This window comes from Saccopteryx leptura, chromosome X (genome assembly GCF_036850995.1).
Source record: "Saccopteryx leptura isolate mSacLep1 chromosome X, mSacLep1_pri_phased_curated, whole genome shotgun sequence".
In the NCBI taxonomy this organism is placed as follows: Eukaryota; Metazoa; Chordata; class Mammalia; order Chiroptera; family Emballonuridae; genus Saccopteryx; species Saccopteryx leptura.
The window spans coordinates 72656853-72675117 of record NC_089516.1 but is presented as its reverse complement, the minus strand read 5'-3'; the positions used below and the strand labels follow the sequence as shown (position 1 = coordinate 72675117).

The 18265-nt window shown below is 44.1% G+C and overlaps 1 protein-coding gene and 1 non-coding gene across 3 annotated transcripts in view; one reads left to right on the top strand and one right to left on the bottom strand.

Annotated features, from left to right (window-relative positions):
• The first annotated feature begins 4394 nt into the window (after nucleotides 1-4394).
• The window catches only part of MAGT1 (magnesium transporter 1), a 55699-nt gene continuing 41828 nt past the window's right edge, over nucleotides 4395-18265 (top strand). Inside the window, exon 1 of one of the 2 annotated variants that reach the window (XM_066357926.1) lies at nucleotides 4395-4592. In XM_066357926.1, the coding sequence (XP_066214023.1) occupies nucleotides 4395-4592 (198 nt within the window). The remainder of the gene's footprint in view (nucleotides 4593-18265) is intronic. The other variant, XM_066357927.1, reaches the window with a different exon arrangement.
• Nucleotides 13840-13915, bottom strand: TRNAA-CGC (transfer RNA alanine (anticodon CGC)). Its single transcript has one exon. It is a non-coding gene; the product is annotated as a tRNA-Ala (tRNA).

Below are 18265 nucleotides of genomic sequence, written 5' to 3'. Positions count from 1 at the left end.
GAGAGAGAGAGAGAGAAATATCAATTTGTCATTCTACATATTTATGCATTCATTGGTTGATTCTTGAGACTTGTTTGGAGGTTCTAGCAGGGGAGCGCAGCTACTCGTATACCCTTGACAGAAGAACGGTTCTCTCCTCTAGCGGGGAAGGTCGTCCTCTTCGACCAAGTGCGCAGCTTTGGGAGGGACGCACATGGAGCGGTGAGGGAGGAAGGGGACACCCGCCTAGCCAGCCAGATCAGCCGAATCAACCCTGGCGATCAATGGGGTGACAGATGTCGCAGCCAGATCGCCCTCACGTCCCATTGGTTGATTCTTGTATGTGCCCTGATCAGGGATCAAACCTACAACATTGGCATATCAGAAAGATTCTCTAACCAACTGAGTTACTTGGCCAAGGCCAGTCAGATTTATTTTTTAAATGTTTATTGATTTGGAGGGGGGAGGGGGGAGAGAGAGAGTAACGTTGATCTGTTCTTGTATGTATACTGACCAGGGACTAAACCAGCAACCTCTGTGCTTCTGGACGATTTTCTAAGCAACCAAGCTATCCTGCCAGAGCCAGATTTTCTGACACTAGCTGTTCAAGGCTGAACCTGACACTAGATCAGTGGTTCTCAAACTTTTTGAAGTCGGGGCGCATTTAAAATCCTACAAATAATTGTAGGAGCACTATATACAAATTTCTGAGAAATATGTTATAAAAATTAAGTCAAATATTAAAGAAAAAAATAAAGTCCAAGCGTGCTTTTATGGTAATTAAACGAAATAAAGATGACAAAATTAAATTTATTCTGACATTAAAAAACATTTTTATGTTACATTTTTTGAGTTATGCTTTTTAGAATTCGTAAAAAAGAGGGGTTAAAAAGTTAAAAAACAACAAAAATGTTATCTTTTTTTATTTATTTATTTTTTTGTATTTTTCTGAAGCTGGAAACGGGGAGAGACAGTCAGACAGACTCCCGCATGCGCCCAACAGGGATCCACCCGGCACGCCCACCAGGGGCGAAGCTCTGCCCACCAGGGGGCAATGCTCTGCCCCTCCGGGGCATCGCTCTGCCGTGACCAGAGCCACTCTAGCGCCCGGGGCAGAGGCCAAAGAGCCATCCCCAGCGCCCGGGCCATCTTTGCTCCAATGGAGCCTCGCTGCAGGAGGGGAAGAGAGAGACAGAGAGGAAGGGGGGGGTGTGGAGAAGCAAATGGGCGCCTCTCCTGTGTGCCCTGGCTGGGAATCGAACCCGGGTCCCCCGCACGCCAGGCCGACGCTCTACCGCCGAGCCAACCGGCCAGGGCCTCTTATCTTTTTATATATATAGACACATTCTCAATAAGATTTAGTAAAATCGGCAGGTCCCGGCGCAAATGTGTTTTTTCATTCTTGTGTTTCTGAGAAACATGAGCCTGATGTGTCCTAGCGATTTCTTCAATGTTTGGACATCTATTTGAAAGGAAAACTCTTATTTCCTCATCAATACATTGAAGAATTCCTCTCTTTTTTTATTTATTCACTTTAGAGAGGAGAGGGAGAGACAGAGAGAGAGATAAGGGGGGGAGGAGGTGGAAGCATCAACTCCCATATGTGCCTTGACCAGGCAAGCCCAGGGTTTCGAACCAGAAACCTCAGCATTTCCAGGTCGACACTATCCACTACGCCACCACAGGTCAGGCCAAGAACTCCTCTCTTTTTACTCTTAATTGTGTTGAGTGCAGAAAACCCCCACCATACATATCATCTTAACTTGACACCAAACAAAGGATAGAAGAAACTTGCCTTCAGTCTCTCCAGGGAACATGGAGGGTGGTAGTGTAAACAATCCAGCACCACAGCTTAATAGCCTTTTGCAACCTAATCAGGCAAGTCAGGTGGGGGGTTGGGCAGACTGTCAGCTTACAGACAATTCCCCACACCTCTGTCCCCAAAAATCTAAACTCCAAAAACCTTGTTGGTGTTTTGGTCCCCAACAGGCACATATTTCTCTGGAAATCTTCTAGGACGCGCCAGTGTGCCCTGGAGCACACTTTGAGAACCACTGCACTAGATGTTCAGGGCTGATCCTGGTCGGTGGCTCACTTGGTTAGAATGCCCTTCTGATACCTCAAGGTTGTAGGTTTGATCCCAGTCAGGGCACATACAAGAATCAACCAATGAATGCATAAATAAGTGGTACAACAAATCGATGCTTCTCTCTCTCTTTCTCTCCCATTTTATCTCTCTTTAAAGTCAATTACAATTTTTGTAATTAAATAAAAAGATGTTTTGCCCCATAGTGGGCATGCCGGGTGGGGTGGATCCTGGTTGGGCACATGCGGGAGTCTGTCTCTCTGCCTGTCCACCCCCAACTCCACCCCTGACTTCTTAAGTCAGAAAAAAAAAAGATGTTTAATGTTCATCTTGTGCTTTGCCTCCCCCAGCACTAGAATCAGCCATTACTCTAGAAATTTTAGTTTTTTTATGGATGTCATTTAGCAACCTAGATTTGGCACTAAGTGTGCTCACTGATATTCAAGTGTCACTCACTGCTTTCTAGTCCTTTCAGTGAACAGAGCTAGGAATATATCTTATGAATGATAACTTTATACTAATTTCTTCAACTCCAAAAGTTTTCTTTTTTTTTTTTTTTTTTAATGAGCGGCACCCTTTATTGGCCCCACCCCCCAAAAGTTTTCTTTACTTTCCCTCACTTCCTATTTGTAGCCACTTCTTCCACAGTGAAAACCCTGGTTCTCAGCAAAATCAATGCTTTTACATATTATATTACACACAATATATCATCAGAATTGCTACACTTGGCATCACTAAAAAGCAAGCCCACTTTGAGGAGTTTAAGATTTGCTTGTACTTATTTTTTTTCTTAGATTAATGACATATAATCAAAGTAGTGTGTTCATAAATTGTTTTTATTAGTTCTTTCTTTGTTTAATGTGATTGTTTCTCATTTAAAATACCCAGGCTCCCATTTTTTTTGTATTTATTTCCCCATTGTGGGTCAAATAAATTTGCAAATTGATATACATGTTTGCTCGCTTATAGTTTGTATTGGGTGTGGGGGACAGGCTGTAAGCTAGCAGGGTGGTTATAGCCTAAAGCTTAGTTTTAAGACTAAGCTTTTCCCCACACCCTTAACTGATTTCATGATGTGGGGTAGTGCACTCTCATGAGGAATCCCATTATGCCTCAGATAAGTGACTTTATATCAGAGACTTCCTTGTTTGTATATTGGATTAAAGGTTTTGATTTCTACACTATAAAATGGGAGCAGACAAGCTTGCTCTCTATCGGTTCCTGAGATTAGCATTAGAGGAGAGAGCAGAGAAAGGAGAGCAGATAAAGGCCACATGTAGGCGAGGAGAAGCAGCCAAGATGGTGGAGTGCTGAGGGAGAAGGCAGTTTGTAGTTTGTGCAGGGAGAAAGAAACAGAAGTGAATAAGGCTGGTGAGCTAGAAACCTTTGATTCTAGGAAACTCGGATAAGTCAGTAGCTTTGTAAGCACTAAATGAGTGGGTTTCAGAGCCCACTGTGTGTTTTTACTTGCCCGCTAGGTGCAAGCTAGGATAAAGATGATGGCCCACTAACTCTTGGCTCCATTGTTTCATTACTGCCTGTCCGAATCTAATGCAAACCTGCACTGGCCAGGAGGCTGTGATAGTGGCTGTGGCTAGGCTACTGGTTTTACACAAATTCTTACTGATTTGATTTCACAGGCGACCTCAGCATTTCAGGTCCACGATCAATCTACTGCACCAGCACAGACCAGGCACTTTCCTGCTTTTTTAAAATTATTTTGATTTGAAATAACTTGGCAGCAGAATGAGGGATTAAGAAAGATCCTATTGGGCCTGACCTGTTGTGGCGCAGTGGATAAAGAGTCGACCTGGAACGACGCTGAGGTCGCTGGTTCATAACCCTGGGCTCGCCGGGTAAAGGCACAGACCGGAATTGATGCTTCCTGCTCCTCCCCCTTCTCTCTCTGTCTCTTTCTCTCCTCTCTCTAAAATGAATAAATAAATAAATAATTTTTTAAAAAGATCATATCAATCACAAGGCTAGACCCAATTTTTCCAGACTATTAAATGAAAGAAGTGGATATCAAAGACTTATATGAGCATCCGAGTAAAACATTCTGTTTTCTCAACCTTAAGCCATTTTGGACTCAAAAAGCCGCAAAGCTTCACAACTGCGCACGCAAGTTCGAAGAGCCCTGCAGGGCGACAGCTTTACGTTAATGAAGGGGGCGAGCCATCATCCATAGCGGGCCAATGAAAAAACCCCAGACTATCCTTTTTCTATTGGCTAACGGTGACCAATTAGAAGTGAGCAGTCTTTGAGCGGGTGGCTCACAGTGACATGTCCTGACGTAATGTGAGAGGTCGCCCGAGGTTGAGCTAGGCCAATGAGGAACGCCAAGGGGCGGGTCTGCTTGTTCTCACGCCCAACCCGCAAACCCAGGCGGAGGAAAGTTTCACTTCCCGGAGGAAGAGGAGCAAACATGGCAGCGCGTTGGTGGCTTTGGTGTGTCTCTGTTGCCATTGCGGTGGCGCTGCTGCTCGTTTATGGGGTTCCTTCAGCCTCTGCCCAGAGAAAGAAGGAGGTGAGGACGTTGATTCCAGCAACACGGGCTTTTCCCGATGCATGGGGCTCAAGGGGTCTGTTCTCCCCTCACGATCCCCTCTCCCCGCCGCTTCTGGGTCTTGGCTGCCTCCCATTCCGCCGTTTCTTGGAGTTGTGGCATTTCAGAGGAAGGAAAGTAACTCCTTGTCTTCTGGGGATGCGGAGTCTGAGAGGGAGTGTGTTATATGACAGCCTGGCGTTGCTGGGCCTGTGCATGTACATAACTACGTGTTTCGCCACTTCTTTGACTATGATCCCCATCAGATGGTGGTGGAAATTCGACTTTAGCACCACCGGATAGAACATCTGTGTCTTTTGCTGTCCGTAGATGTAACTCCGTCTTAGACGCGTAAGAGCAGTTTGTAGCATTTTCATTTCAGAAATGTCAGAATTCAACTGAAGAGCGAAATTGTGCCAGGTTTATTACATTGTACGAATAACTGATTCATAGCAATTTACAAGAGTGGAAACTATTAAACCATTTTCAGTCATTTGCCACGTATCAAGCGTGCCACGTAGTTTGGTATTCATAAATGAACCAAACTAAGATCCCTCCTGTGAAGTTTACTGGCTTTAGCAAGTGGAGGAGATAAACAGTATTCTTTACTCACAATTTAGGTAATCCAAACAGGAATTTTAACAGTGTTGAAACACTTGCGACTTAGACCCAAATGCTCTTGGAGCTTTAAAGATTGCTAGCAGTCATTTATGCTCTCGTTTTATTTTTGATAAATGAGCAAAACCGATTCCTGAACTTACGCAGTTAACTGTTGCAGAACAAGATCTAAAACCCTAGGTCAGCCAGTGTTCCTGTACATTCCGGTGTACACAGTACCTGTACATGCGCTTTAAATATACCACTTAAACATCTCAGATGCTTGTCATCCTGAGCTGACTTAAAAAAGATCCCATTTTTTCTGTTTCTCAGTATTTTAACTATTCCATAAGAAAAATAAAGACAAGATAGCAATTTAAAACGAGTTACTAATTAGTATGGCAAAAAGTAAAATAAAAAGTACACAATTTTTAAAGGTATGGTGAAATAAGCAGGCTTGTACCATGAAACTAGAGGTTGGTGTGATTTTTTAGGAGGGTTCCAAGCTATTTTTAAAAAAGATTTAGCCTGACTTGTGGTGGCGCAGTGGATAAAGCGTTGACCTGGAATGCTGAGGTCACCGGTTCGAAACCCTGGGCTTGCCCAGTCAAGGCACATATGGGAGTTGATGCTTCCTGCTCCTCCCTCTCCTCTCTCTCCCCCCTTCTCTAAAATGAATAAATAAAATCTTAAAAAAAAAAAAAAGATTTAATGTGTTGATCTTTGGAGAGGGGAGAGAGGGAAAATGAGGCACAGGAGGGAGAAGCGGGAAGCATCTATTATTAGTAGTTGCTTCCCGTCTGTGCCTTGAACCGGGCAAGCCCGACCATTTGAACCCGTGACCTCAGCGTTCCAGGTCAATGCTTTATCCAGTGGCCACACAGGTAAGACTTCTAAACCATTCTTACATGTAAAACAAGATATAGAGCCTGACCAGGTGGTGACACAGTGGATATAGAACCTCAGACTGGGACGCAGAGGATCCAGGTTCAAAACCCCAAAGTTGGCGCCCTGGCTGGCTGGCTCAGCGGTAGAGCGTCGGCCTGGCGTGCGGGGGACCCGGGCTCAATTCCTGGCCAGGGCACATAGGAGAAGCACCCATTTGCTTCTCCACCCCCCTTCCTCTCTGTCTCTCTCTTCCCCTCCCGCAGCCAAGGCTCCATTGGAGCAAAGATGGCCCAGGCGCTGGGGATGGCTCCTTGGCCCCTGCCCCAGGCGCTAGATTGGCTCTGGTCACGGCAGAGCGACGCCCCGGAGGGGCAGAGCATCGCCCCCTGGTGGGCAGAGCATCACCCCTGGTGGGCGTGCCAGGTGGATCCCGGTTGGGTGCATGCGGGAGTCTGTCTGACTGTCTCTCCCCGTTTCCAGCTTCAGAAAGAAAAACAAACAAACAAAAAAAAAACCCAAGGTTGGCAACTTGAGCGTGGGCTCATCTGGTTTGATCAAGGCTCATAGCTTTAGCCCAAGGTCGCTGGCTTGAGCAAGGGGTCACTTGGTCTGCTTTAGCCCCCCGTCAAGGCACATATGAGAAAGCAATCAATGAAGTACTAAGGTTTGGCAATGAAGAGTTGATGCTTCTCATCTCTCTCTCTCTTCCTGTCTGTCCCTCTTTCTGTCTCTGTCTCTTTCTGTCTCTGTCACACACACAAATCAGATATAGAGCAATACAGACTTTTATATTCTAGATGCCCATTATATATTATCTATATATTTTTTAATTTTTTTCCCTGAAGTTTGAAACGGGGAGGCAGTCAGACTGACTCCCGCGTGTGCCCGACCGGGATCCACCCGGCATGCCCACCAGGGGGCAATGCTCTGCCCATCTGGGGCATTGCTCTGTTGCCACCAGGGCCATTCTAGCGCCTGAGGCAGAGGCCATGGAGCCATCCTCAGCACCCGGGCCAACTTTTGCTCTAGTGGAGCCTTGGCTGCGGGAGGGGAAGAGAGAGACAAAGAGGAAGGAGAGGAGAGAGGGTGGAGAATCAGATGGGTGCTTCCCCTGGCCGGGAATCGAACCCGGGACTCCTGCACACCAAGCTGACACTCTACCACTGAGCCAACCGGGCAGGGCCAATCTATATATATTTTAAAAACCCTATATATATGTGTGTATTAATATGTAACGAAACTCTTCTAAGGCTATATATCAATCTGTTAACAGTGGCTATTTTGGGGTAGTTGGGATTGTTAGGGAAACACTTCCACTTTTTACTTGATATACCAGTATCGTCTGAATTTCTATAATGACCACTTACTCTCTTTTTAAGAGATTTTATTGATTTTAGAGAGAAGAGAGGTGATGGCAGGAGTGGGAAACATCAACTCACAGTACAGGGGGTCATCTGGTTACGACACAATTCCATTCCTATGACAGTGACATAACCCGAGTTTTGGTGTAAGTTGAAACACACCCTAGCGTTATTTACCTATCCTAACAGTTGTAAAGTCATAATTGAGAACATAAAAACACAACTAAGCCACAAAAAAATGAAAAGGACAAAAATATGCAGTACTGTACTGTACTGGTTTGAGCAAGGCTCACCAGGTTGAGCCCAAGGTCACTGGCTTGAGCAAGGGGTCACTTGGTCTGCTGTAGCCCCTCGGTCAAGGCACATGTGAGAAAGCAAACAATGAACAACTAAGGAGCCTCAACGAAGAATTGATGCTTCTCATCTCTCTCCCTTCCTGTCTGTCTGTCGCTATCTGTCTCTCTCTGTCTTTGTCACACACACAAAAATAGATGAATGAAGGCTGATGGCCAGATGATATTTTCTATTCAAAGTCAGAACATTTTGTCACACACAAAAAATATTTTTTTTTTATTTTTTTTTTTTCTTTTTTCCAAAGCTGGAAACAAGGAGAGACAGTCAGACAGACTCCTGCATGCGCCCGACCGGTATCCACCCGGCACGCCCACCATGGGGCGACGCTCTGACCATCCTGGGCGTCGCCATGTTGCGACCAGAGCCACTCTAGCGCCTGGGGCAGAGGCCAAGGAGCCATCCCCAGCGCCCGGGCCATCTCTGCCCCGATGGAGCCTTGGCTGCGGGAGGGGAAGAGAGAGACAGAGAGGAAAGTGCGGCGGAGGGGTGGAGAAGCAAATGGGCGCTTCTCCTGTGTGCCCTGGCCGGGAATTGAACCCGGGTCCTCCGCACGCTAGGCCGACGCTCTACCGCTGAGCCAACCGGCCAGGGCCACAAAAAATATTTTTTAAAATTTATATAGTTTTTACATTTTTTCATTGATTGATTTTTTAGGGGGGGGAAGGCAGAGATAACGATTTTCTGTTGCACCCATTTCTGCGTTCACTTGTTGACTCCTGTATGTGCCCTGACCCAGGATCATTGGCCCGCAACCTTGGCGTGTCAGGATGACGTTCCAACCGAGTACCTGGCCAGGGCTTATTTTATTTCCCCAAAATATTTTGAAAGGAACCAAATTCTAACTTTTTTTCCATCATACCCATCACACCCTTATCCCTTTCACAAATGTTGAGTGATCATCCGTGGCCCCTCCTTCATAGTGCTGTCAAAAATGGAAATGAAGGCCCTGGCCGGTTAGCTCAGTGGTAGAGCGTTGGCCTGGCATGCAGTAGTCCCAGGTTCGATTCCCAGCCAGGGCACACAGGAGAGGCACCCATGTGCTTCTCCACCCCTCCCCCTCTCCTTCCTCTCTGTCTCTCTCTTCCCCTCCCACAGCCAAGGCTCCATTGGAGCATAGTTTGCCCGGGCGCTGAGGATGGCTCTGTGGGCTCTGCCTCAGGCGCTAAAATGGCTCTGGTTGTAACAGAGCGAAGCCCCAAGATGGGCAGAGCATAGCCCCCTGGTGGGCATGCCGGGTGGATCCGGTCAGGCGCATGCAGGAGTCTGTCTGACTGACTCGCCGTTATCAACCTCAGAAAAAATAAATAATAAAAAATAATAAAAAAATAAAAAATAATAAAAAAAATAAATAAAAATGGAAATGAAAATCTGAACCCCTTTTCACTTATTTTGGAAGGGATGAAAGTGCCTTTGTAGCCCGGCCCTGGTCCGCTTCCAGTCCCGTTTCATTCCCCGCTCTCCCTTGTACCAGTCGGACTGAATCACCTGCCTTCCTTCATCTTCTGCATGCTCCGGTGTCAGTGCTTGCTGGACTTCTGCTGGAATATTCCCTTCCTTCTCACCCCACCCCAGCATTCACCTGTTTCCTGATTTCTAGTCTTGGTTCAAACATTTCTTCCTCAGCTAAGCTTTTCCTGGTTCCCTCGGGTGAACTGAAATCAATTAAGCACATTGTATTGTCCTGTTGTTTTTGACAGGGACAGACAGAGAGTGCCAGGAGGGGAGAGAGATGAGAAGCTTCAATTCCTTTCAGCACCTTAAGTAGCTCATTGATTGCTTTCTCATTGTCATTTATATACCAGTCTTTCCCATTAGACTGGGAGCATTGTGAATACAGAAATTTTTTAATTAATTTTTCTTTTCCTAGTACCCAGCAGTGCCTGTCAAAAAGGTCTTCAGTAGGCCTGACCTGTGGTGGCGCAGTGGATAAAGCGTCGACCTGGAAATGCTGAGGTCGCCGGTTCGAAACCCTGGGCTTGCCTGGTCAAGGCACATATGGGAGTTGATGCTTCCAGCTCCTCTCTCTCCTCTCTCTCTCCTTCTCTGTCTCTCTATCTTCCTTTCTTTCTCCTCTCTAAAATGAATAAATAAAATTTAAAAAAATAAAGTAGAATTTAAAAAAAAAGTTTAAAAAAAAAAGGTCTTCAGTAAACATCCAGTTAATTAATTAACTTTGTGCATATAGGTTTCATAACTTAAAATGAGGTTTTCTCATCAGTAAATAAGGGATTAATATAGGCTGGTAAAGGTGTTTTAGTTTTTACAAGTTTTCCTTCAAACTGAGGATCTTTTAGGCTTTAAAAGATTACTGTGATATTATTTAGAGACAGGTTTTTTTTGCATTTTAATTTCCTGATTTTAGAGAGATGAGAGAGTGAGAGAAAGAAGGGAGGGGCAAGAAGCATCAACCAATAGCAGTTGTTTCTTGTATGTGCCCTGATTGGGCAAGCCCAGGGTTTCGAACCAGTGATCTCAGCATTCCAGGTCGACGCTTTACCCACTAAGCCACCACAAGCCAGGCTACTTACAGACAATTTAAAAATACAGGTGTTGGCCCTGGCCGATTGGCTCAGTGGTAGAGCGTCGGCCTGGTGTGCTGGAGTCCCGGGTTCGATTCTGGCCAGGGCACACAAGAGAAGCGCCCATCTGCTTCTCTACCCCTCCCCCTCTCCTTCCTCTCTGTCTCTCTCTTCCCCTCCCACAGCCAAGACTCCATTGGAGCAGAGTTGGCACAGGCGCTGAGGATGGCTCTGTGATCTCTGACTCAGACACTAGAATGGCTCTGGTTGCAGCAGAGCGATGCCCGAGATGGGCAGAGCATCACCCCCTGGTGGGCATGCCTGGTGGATCCCGGTGAGGCGCATGCGAGAGTCTGTCTGACTGCCTCCCCGTTTCCAACTTAAGCAAAATACAAAAAATTAAAAAAAAATACAGGTGTTCTGTTGCAGAACACTTGGGTTTCTTGTCAGTCTTTGAAATTTTTATTAAAGAAAAAAATCGAGGACTATCTACCATAGTAGATTTGGGACTTTTTTAAAAAAGATTTTATTTACTGATTTTATAAAAGAGGGTGGGGACGAGAAGTAGTTACTCCCCTCTAGCTGTTCATTGGTTGTTTGTAGTATGTGCTCTGACCGGGCAAGCACAGGGTCTTTTATTTTTCTTTTCTTTTTTTTTTTTTTACAGAGACAGAGAGAGTCAGAGAAAGGGATAGATAGGGACAGAAGGGAATGGAGAGAGATGAGAAGGATCAATTATCAGTTTTTCATTGCGACACCTTAGTTGTTCATTGATTGCTTTCTAAAGTGTGGTGACCGTGGGCCTTCAGCAGACCAAGTAAGCCCTTGCTCGAGCCAGCGACCTTGGGTCCAAGCTGGTGAGCTTTTCCTCAAACCAGATGAGCCCTAGCTCAAGCTGGCGACCTTGGGGTCTCAAACCTGGGTCCTCCGTGTCCCAGTCCGACGTTCTATCCACTGTGCCACTGCCTTGCCAGGCAAGCCCAGGGTCTTCAACCAGCAGCCTCACCATTCCAAGTTGGCTCTCTATCCACTGCTGCTCCACCACAGGCCAGGTATGTTTGGCTTTCAATAGAGAGTAATGTCTGATCTATTTTTTTTTGGGGGGGGGTTGTTGTTGTTTTTTTAGAGACAGAGAGCGGGGGGGGGGGGATAGACAGGGACAGACAGACAGACAGGAACGGAGAGATGAGAAGTATCAATTATTAGTTTTTCGTTGCACATTGCGACACCTTAGTTGTTCATTGATTGTTTTTGCGGGGGGCTACAGCAGAGCAAGTGGCCCCTTGCTTAAACCAGTAACCTTGAGCTCAAGCTGGTGAATCTTGTTCAAACAAGATGAGCCCACGTTCAAGCAGGCGACCTCAAAGCCTCAAACCCTGGGTCCTCCTGTTCCAGTGCAATGCTCTATCCATTGCACCACCTCCTGGTCAGGCAACAGTTGCTTTTTTGAGGTACTGAGTAGTTTACTTGTTAAACCACTTTTCTGGACTATAGTCCATGGAAAATGTGTTTCTTGTTTTTTTTATGGCTTTTTTTTTTTTTTTTACAGAGACAGAGGGAGAGTCAAAGAGAGGGATAGATAGGGACACAGACACAAACAGAGATGAGAAGCATCAATAATCAGTTTTTCCTTGCAACACATTAGTTATTTAAACTTTATTGATTGCTTTCTTTTTTTTTTATAATTTTTTTTTTAATGGGGCGACATCAATAAATCAGGATACATATATTCAAAGATAACAAGTCCAGGTTATCTTGTCTTTCAATTATGTTGCATACCCATCACCCAAAGTCAGATTGTCCTCTGTCACCTTCTATCTAGTTTTCTTTGTGCCCCTTTCCCTCTCCCTTTCCCCCCTCCCTCCGTAACCACCACACTCTTATCAATGTCTCTTAGTTTCACTTTTTTGTCCCACCTACGTGTGGAATAATGCAGTTCCTGGTTTTTTCTGATTTACTTATTTCACTTCATATAATGTTATCAAGATCCCACCATTTTGCTGTAAATGATCCGATGTCATCATTTCTTATAGCTGAATAGTATTCCATAGTGTATATGTGCCACATCTTCTTTATCCAGTCATCTATTGATGGGCTTTTTGGTTGTTTCCATGTCCTGGCCACTGTGAACAATGCTGCAATGAACATGGGGCTGCATGTGTCTTTACGTATCAATGTTTCTGAGTTTTTGGGGTATATACCCAGCAGAGGGATTGCTGGGTCATAAGGTAGTTCTATTTTCAGTTTTTTGAGGAACCACCATACTTTCTTCCATAATGGTTGTACTACTTTACATTCCCACCAACAGTGTATGAGGGTTCCTTTTTCTCCACAGCCTCTCCAACATTTGCTATTACCTGTCTTGTTAATAATAGCTAATCTAACAGGTGTGAGGTGGTATCTCATTGCAGTTTTGATTTGCATTTCCCTAATAACTAAAGAAGATGAGCATCTTTTCATATATCTGTTGGCCATTTGTACTTCCTCCTGGGAGAAGTGTCTGTTCGTGTCCTCTTCCCAATTTTTTATTGGATTGTTTGTTTGTTTGTTGTTGAGTTTTATGAGTTCTCTGTATATTTTGGATATTAGGCCCTTATCTGAGCTGTTGTTTGAAAATATCATTTCCCATTTAGTTGGCTTTCTGTTTATTTTGTTATCAGTTTCTCTTCCTGAGCAAAAACTTCTTAGTCTGATGTAGTCCCATTCATTAATTTTTGCCTTCACTTCTCTTGCCGTTGGAGTCAAATTCATAAAATGCTCTTTAAATCCCAGGTCCATGAGTTTAGTACCTATGTGATTGCTTTCTTTTATGTACCATGACGGTGGGCCTTCAGCAGACCGAGTAACCCCTTGCTTGAGCCAGCAACTTTGGGTCCAAGCTGGTGAGCTTTTTTTATTTTATTTTTTTGCTAAAACCGGATGAATCCGCACTCGAGCTGGCGACCTCGGGGTCTCGAACCAGGGCCCTCCGCATCCCAGTCCGACGCTCTATCCACTGCGCCACCACCTGGTCAAGTGGGATCTATTTTTAAACTTTGAAAACCAGCTCCTTGGCTAAATTTCAGTATAAGTAATGGAAAATGTAACTGGTCAAATGCTTCAGAATAATGAACCACTTCATGATACACTGGCCTTTTAAAAACATATTCCTTTAAAGAAGAATAAAACAACAAATTAAGTCTGCATTGACGTTCTTTTTCTTTTTTTTTCCTTCTGAAGCTAGAAACGGGGAGAGACAGTCAGACAGACACTCGCATGCGCCCGACCAGGATCCACCCAGCACTCCCACCGGGGGCGATGCTCTGCCCACCAGGGGGCGATGCTCTGCCCCTCTGGGGCGTCGCTCTGCCACAACCAGAGCCACTCTAGCGCCTGGGGCAGAGGCCAAGGAGCCATCCCCAGCACCCGGGCCATCCTTGCTCCAATGGAGCCTTGGCTGCCGGAGGGGAAGAGAGAGACAGAGAGGAAGGAGGGAGGGGGGTGGAGAAGCAAATGGGCGCTTCTCCTATGTGCCCTGGCCGGGAATCGAACCCGGGTCCACCGCACGCGAGGCTGACGCTCTACCGCTGAGCCAACCGGCCAGGGCCTGCATTGACATTCTTTTCTTCTGTACTTTATTTTCTTTTTTTTTTAATTAATTTTAATGGGATGACATTGATAAATCAGGGTACATATGTTCAGAGAAAACAGCTCTAGGTTATTTTGACATTTGATTATGCTGCACTCACATCACCCAAAGTACAATAATCTTCCGTCACCTTCTAACTGGTTTTCTTTGTACCCCTCCCCTCGCCTAACCCCCTCCCTCTCCTCCCCCCCACCCCATACTCATCACACTCTTGTTCATGTCTCTGAGTCTCATTTTTATGTCCCACCTCTGTATAGAATCATATAGTTCTTAGATTTTTCTGATTTACTTATTTCGCTCAGAATAATGTTATCAAGGTCCATCCATGTTGTTGTAAATAATCCAATGTCATTTCTATGGCTGAGTAGTATTCCATAGTATATATGTACCAAAGCTTTTTAATCCACTCGTCTACTGACGGACACTTGGGCTGTTTCCAGATCTTTGCTATTGTGAACAATGCTGCCATAAACATGGTGGTGCATTTTTTCTTTTCAAACAATGCTATAGTGTTCTTAGGTATATTCCTAAAAGTGGGATGGCTGGGTCAAAAGGCAGTTCGATTTTCAATTTTTTGAGAAATCTCCATACTGTTTTCCACAGAGGCTGTACCAGTCTGCATTCCCACCAGCAGTGCAGGAGGGTTCCCTTTTCTCCACATCCTCCCCAGAACTTATTCTGTGTTGTTTTGTTGATGAGCGTCATTCTGACTGGTGTGAGGTGATATCTCATTGTGGTTTTAATTTGCATTTCTCTAATGATTAATGATGATGAGCATTTTTTCATATACCTATTGGCCATCTGTATGTCCTCTCTGGAGAAGTGTCTATTCATTTCTTTTGCCCATTTTTTGATTGGATTGTTTGTCTTCCTGGTATTGAGTTTTACAAGTTCTTTATAAATTTTGGTTATCAACCCCTTATCAGATGTATTATCAAATATATTCTCCCATTGTGTAGTTTGTCTTTCTATTGTGTTCTTATTGTCTTTAGCTCCGCAAAAGATTTTAGTTTGATATAGTCCCATTTGTTTATCCTGTCTTTTATTTAACTTGCCCGTGGAGATAAATCAGCAAATGTATTGCTGCGAGAGATGTCAGAGAGCTTACTGCCTGTGTTTTCTTCTAAGATGCTTATGGTTTTATAGCTTACATTTAAGTCTTTTATCCATTTTGAGTTTATTTTTGTCAGTAGTGAAAGTTGGTAGTCTAGATTCATTTTTTTGCAGGTAGCTGTCCAATTTTCGCAACACCATTTGTTGAAGACGCTGTCTTTACTCCAATCTCTGCTCTTACCTCCTTTGTCCAATATCAGTTGTCCATAAAAGTGTACATTTATTTCTGGGTTCTCTGTTCTGTTCCATTGATCTACATGCCTGTTCTTATGCCAGGACCAGGCTGTTTTGAGTACAGTGGCCTTATAGTATAACTTGATATCAGGAAGTGTGATACCTCGAACTTTATTCTTCCTTTTTAAGATTGCTGAGGCTATTCGTGTTCTCTTTTGGTTCCATATAAATATTTGGAATGTGTTCTATATCTTTGAAGTAAGTCATTGGTATTTTTTATTTTTTTGTATTTTTCTGAAGCTGGAAACGGGGATAGACAGTCAGACAGACTCCCGCATGCGCCCGACCGGGATCCACCCAGCACGCCCACCAGGGGCGACGCTCTGCCCATGAGGGGGCGATGCTCTGCCCCTCCGGGGCATTGCTCTGCCGCGACGAAAGCCACTCTAGCGCCTGGAGCAGAGGCCAAGGAGCCATCCCCAGCGCCTGGGCCATCTTTGCTCCAATGGAGCCTTGGCTGCGGGAGGGGAAGAGAGAGACAGTGAGGAAGGAGGGGGGGTGGAGAAGCAAATGGGCGCTTCTCCTATGTGCTCTGGCCGGGAATTGAACCTGGGTCCCCCACACGCCAGGCCGACGCTCTACCGCTGAGCCAACCGGCCAGGGCGGTCATTGGTATTTTAATTGATATTGCATTGAACTTATAAATTGCTTTGGATAATATAGACATTTTTATGATGTTTATTCTTCCTAACCATGAACACAGTATATGCTTCCAGTTGTTTGTATCTTCCCTGATTTCTTTTATCAATGTTTTATAATTTTCTGAGTAGAAGTCTTTAATCTCTCTGGTTAAATTTATTCCTAGGTACTTTATTTTTTTGGTTGAAATGGTGAAGGGTATTACTTCCTTAATTTCTCTTTCTGACAGTTCTTTGTTAGTATATAAAAATGCCTCTGATTTCTGAGTATTAATTTTATATCCTGCCACTTTGCTGAATTCATTTATCAGGTCCAGTAGTTTTTTGACTGAGACTTTAGGGTTTTCTATATACAACATCATATCATCTGCAAATAATGATAGTTTTACTTCTTCTTTTCCAATTTGGATGCCTTTTATTTCTTTTTCTTGTCTGATTGCTGTGGCTAGGACTTCCAGGACTCTGTTGAATAAGAGTGGTGAAAGGGGGCACCCCTGCCTTGTTCCTGATCTTAAGGGGATTGCTTTTAATTTTTGCCCATTGAGTATGATTTTGGCTGTGGGTTGTTATAGATGGCTTTTATCATGTTGAGGTATGTTCCCTGTATTCCCACTGTGCTGAGAGTTTTGATCATGAATGGGTGCTGGATTTTATCAAATGCCTTTTCTGCATCTATTGAAATTATCATGTGGTTTTTCTCCTTCCTTTTGTCAATGTGATGAATCACATTGATTGATTTGCGAATATTGTACCAGCCTTGCCTCCCCAAAATAAATCCCACTTGATCATGGTGTATGATTTTTTTTATATATTGTTGGATCCGGTTTGTTATTATTTGGTTGAGGATTTTAGCATCTATATTCATCAGAGATATTGGCCTATAATTTTCTTTCTTTGTGTTGTCTTTGCCTGGTTTTGGAATCAGAATTCTGCTCGCCTCATAAAAGGAGCTTGGGAGTCTTCATTCCTCTTGAATTTTTTGAAATAGTTTAAGAAGGATGGGAGTTAGTTCTTCTTTGAATATTTGGTAGAATTCCGTTGGGAAGCCATTGGGCCCCGGACTTTTCTTTGTTGAGAGTTTTTTTTTTTTTTTCTTCTTCTTTTTTTTTTTTTTTTTTCATTTTTCCGAAGTTGGAAACGGGGAGGCAGTCAGACAGACTCCGCATGTGCCCGACCAGGATCCACCCAGCATGCCCACCAGGGGGCAATGCTCTGCCCCTCTGGGGCGTAGCTCTGTTGCATCCAGAGTCATTCTAGCGCGTGAGGCAGAGGCCACAGAGCCATCCTCAATGCCCGGGCCATCTTTGCTGCAATGGAGCCTTGGCTGCGGGAGGGGAAGAGAGAAACAGAGAGAAAGGAGAGGGGGAGGGGTGGAGAAGCAGATGGGTACTTCTTCTGTGCCGGAAATCGAACCCGGGACTCCTGCACGCCAGGCCGACGCTCTACTGCTGAGCCAACCGACCAGGGCCTGTTGGGAGTTTTTTGATAACTGTTTCGATCTCATTTGGTGTAATCGGTCTGATTAGGTTTTCTGATTCTTCCAGATTGATTTTTGGAAGATTGTATGTTTCAAGGAATTTGTCCATTTCATCTAGGTTGTCTAGTTTTTTGGCATCAAGTTCTTCATAGTATTTTCTTACAATATTTTGTATTTCTGTTGTGTCAGTTGTTATTTCTCCTCTCTCATTACTAATTTTATTTATTTGAGTCCTCTCTCTCTTTTTCTTGGTGAGTCTAGTTAAAGGTTTATCAATCTTGTTTACCTTTTCAAAGAACCAGCTCCTAGTTTCATTGATCCTCTGTATTGTTTCTTTAGCCTCTATGTCATTTATTTCTGCTCTCACCTTTATTATTTCCTTCCTTCTAGTACATTTGGGCTTTACTTGCTGTTCTTTTTCTAGTTTTTTTAGATGCAGGGTTAAGTTGTTTATTTGAGCTTTTTCTAGCTTCTGAAAGTGTGCCTGTAGTGCTATGAACTTCCCTCTCAGTACTGCTTTTGCTGTGTCCCATAAATTTTGAGTTGTTCTAGGCTCATTGTCATTTGTTTCTAGGAATTTTTTTATTTCTTCTTTGATATCATTCTTTTTTTTTTTTTTATCTCATTCTTAATCCATTCATTATTTAACAACCTGGTATTTAGTTTCCATGTGTATGAGAATTTTTGAGCTTTTCTGTTGTGGTTCATTTCTAGTTTCATGCCGTTGTGATCAGAGAAAGTGTTTGATATGATTTCAATCTTCTTAAATTTGTTGAGAGCACTTTTGTGCCCTATCATATGGTGTATCCTAGAAAATGTACCATGAGCACTTGAAAAGAATATATA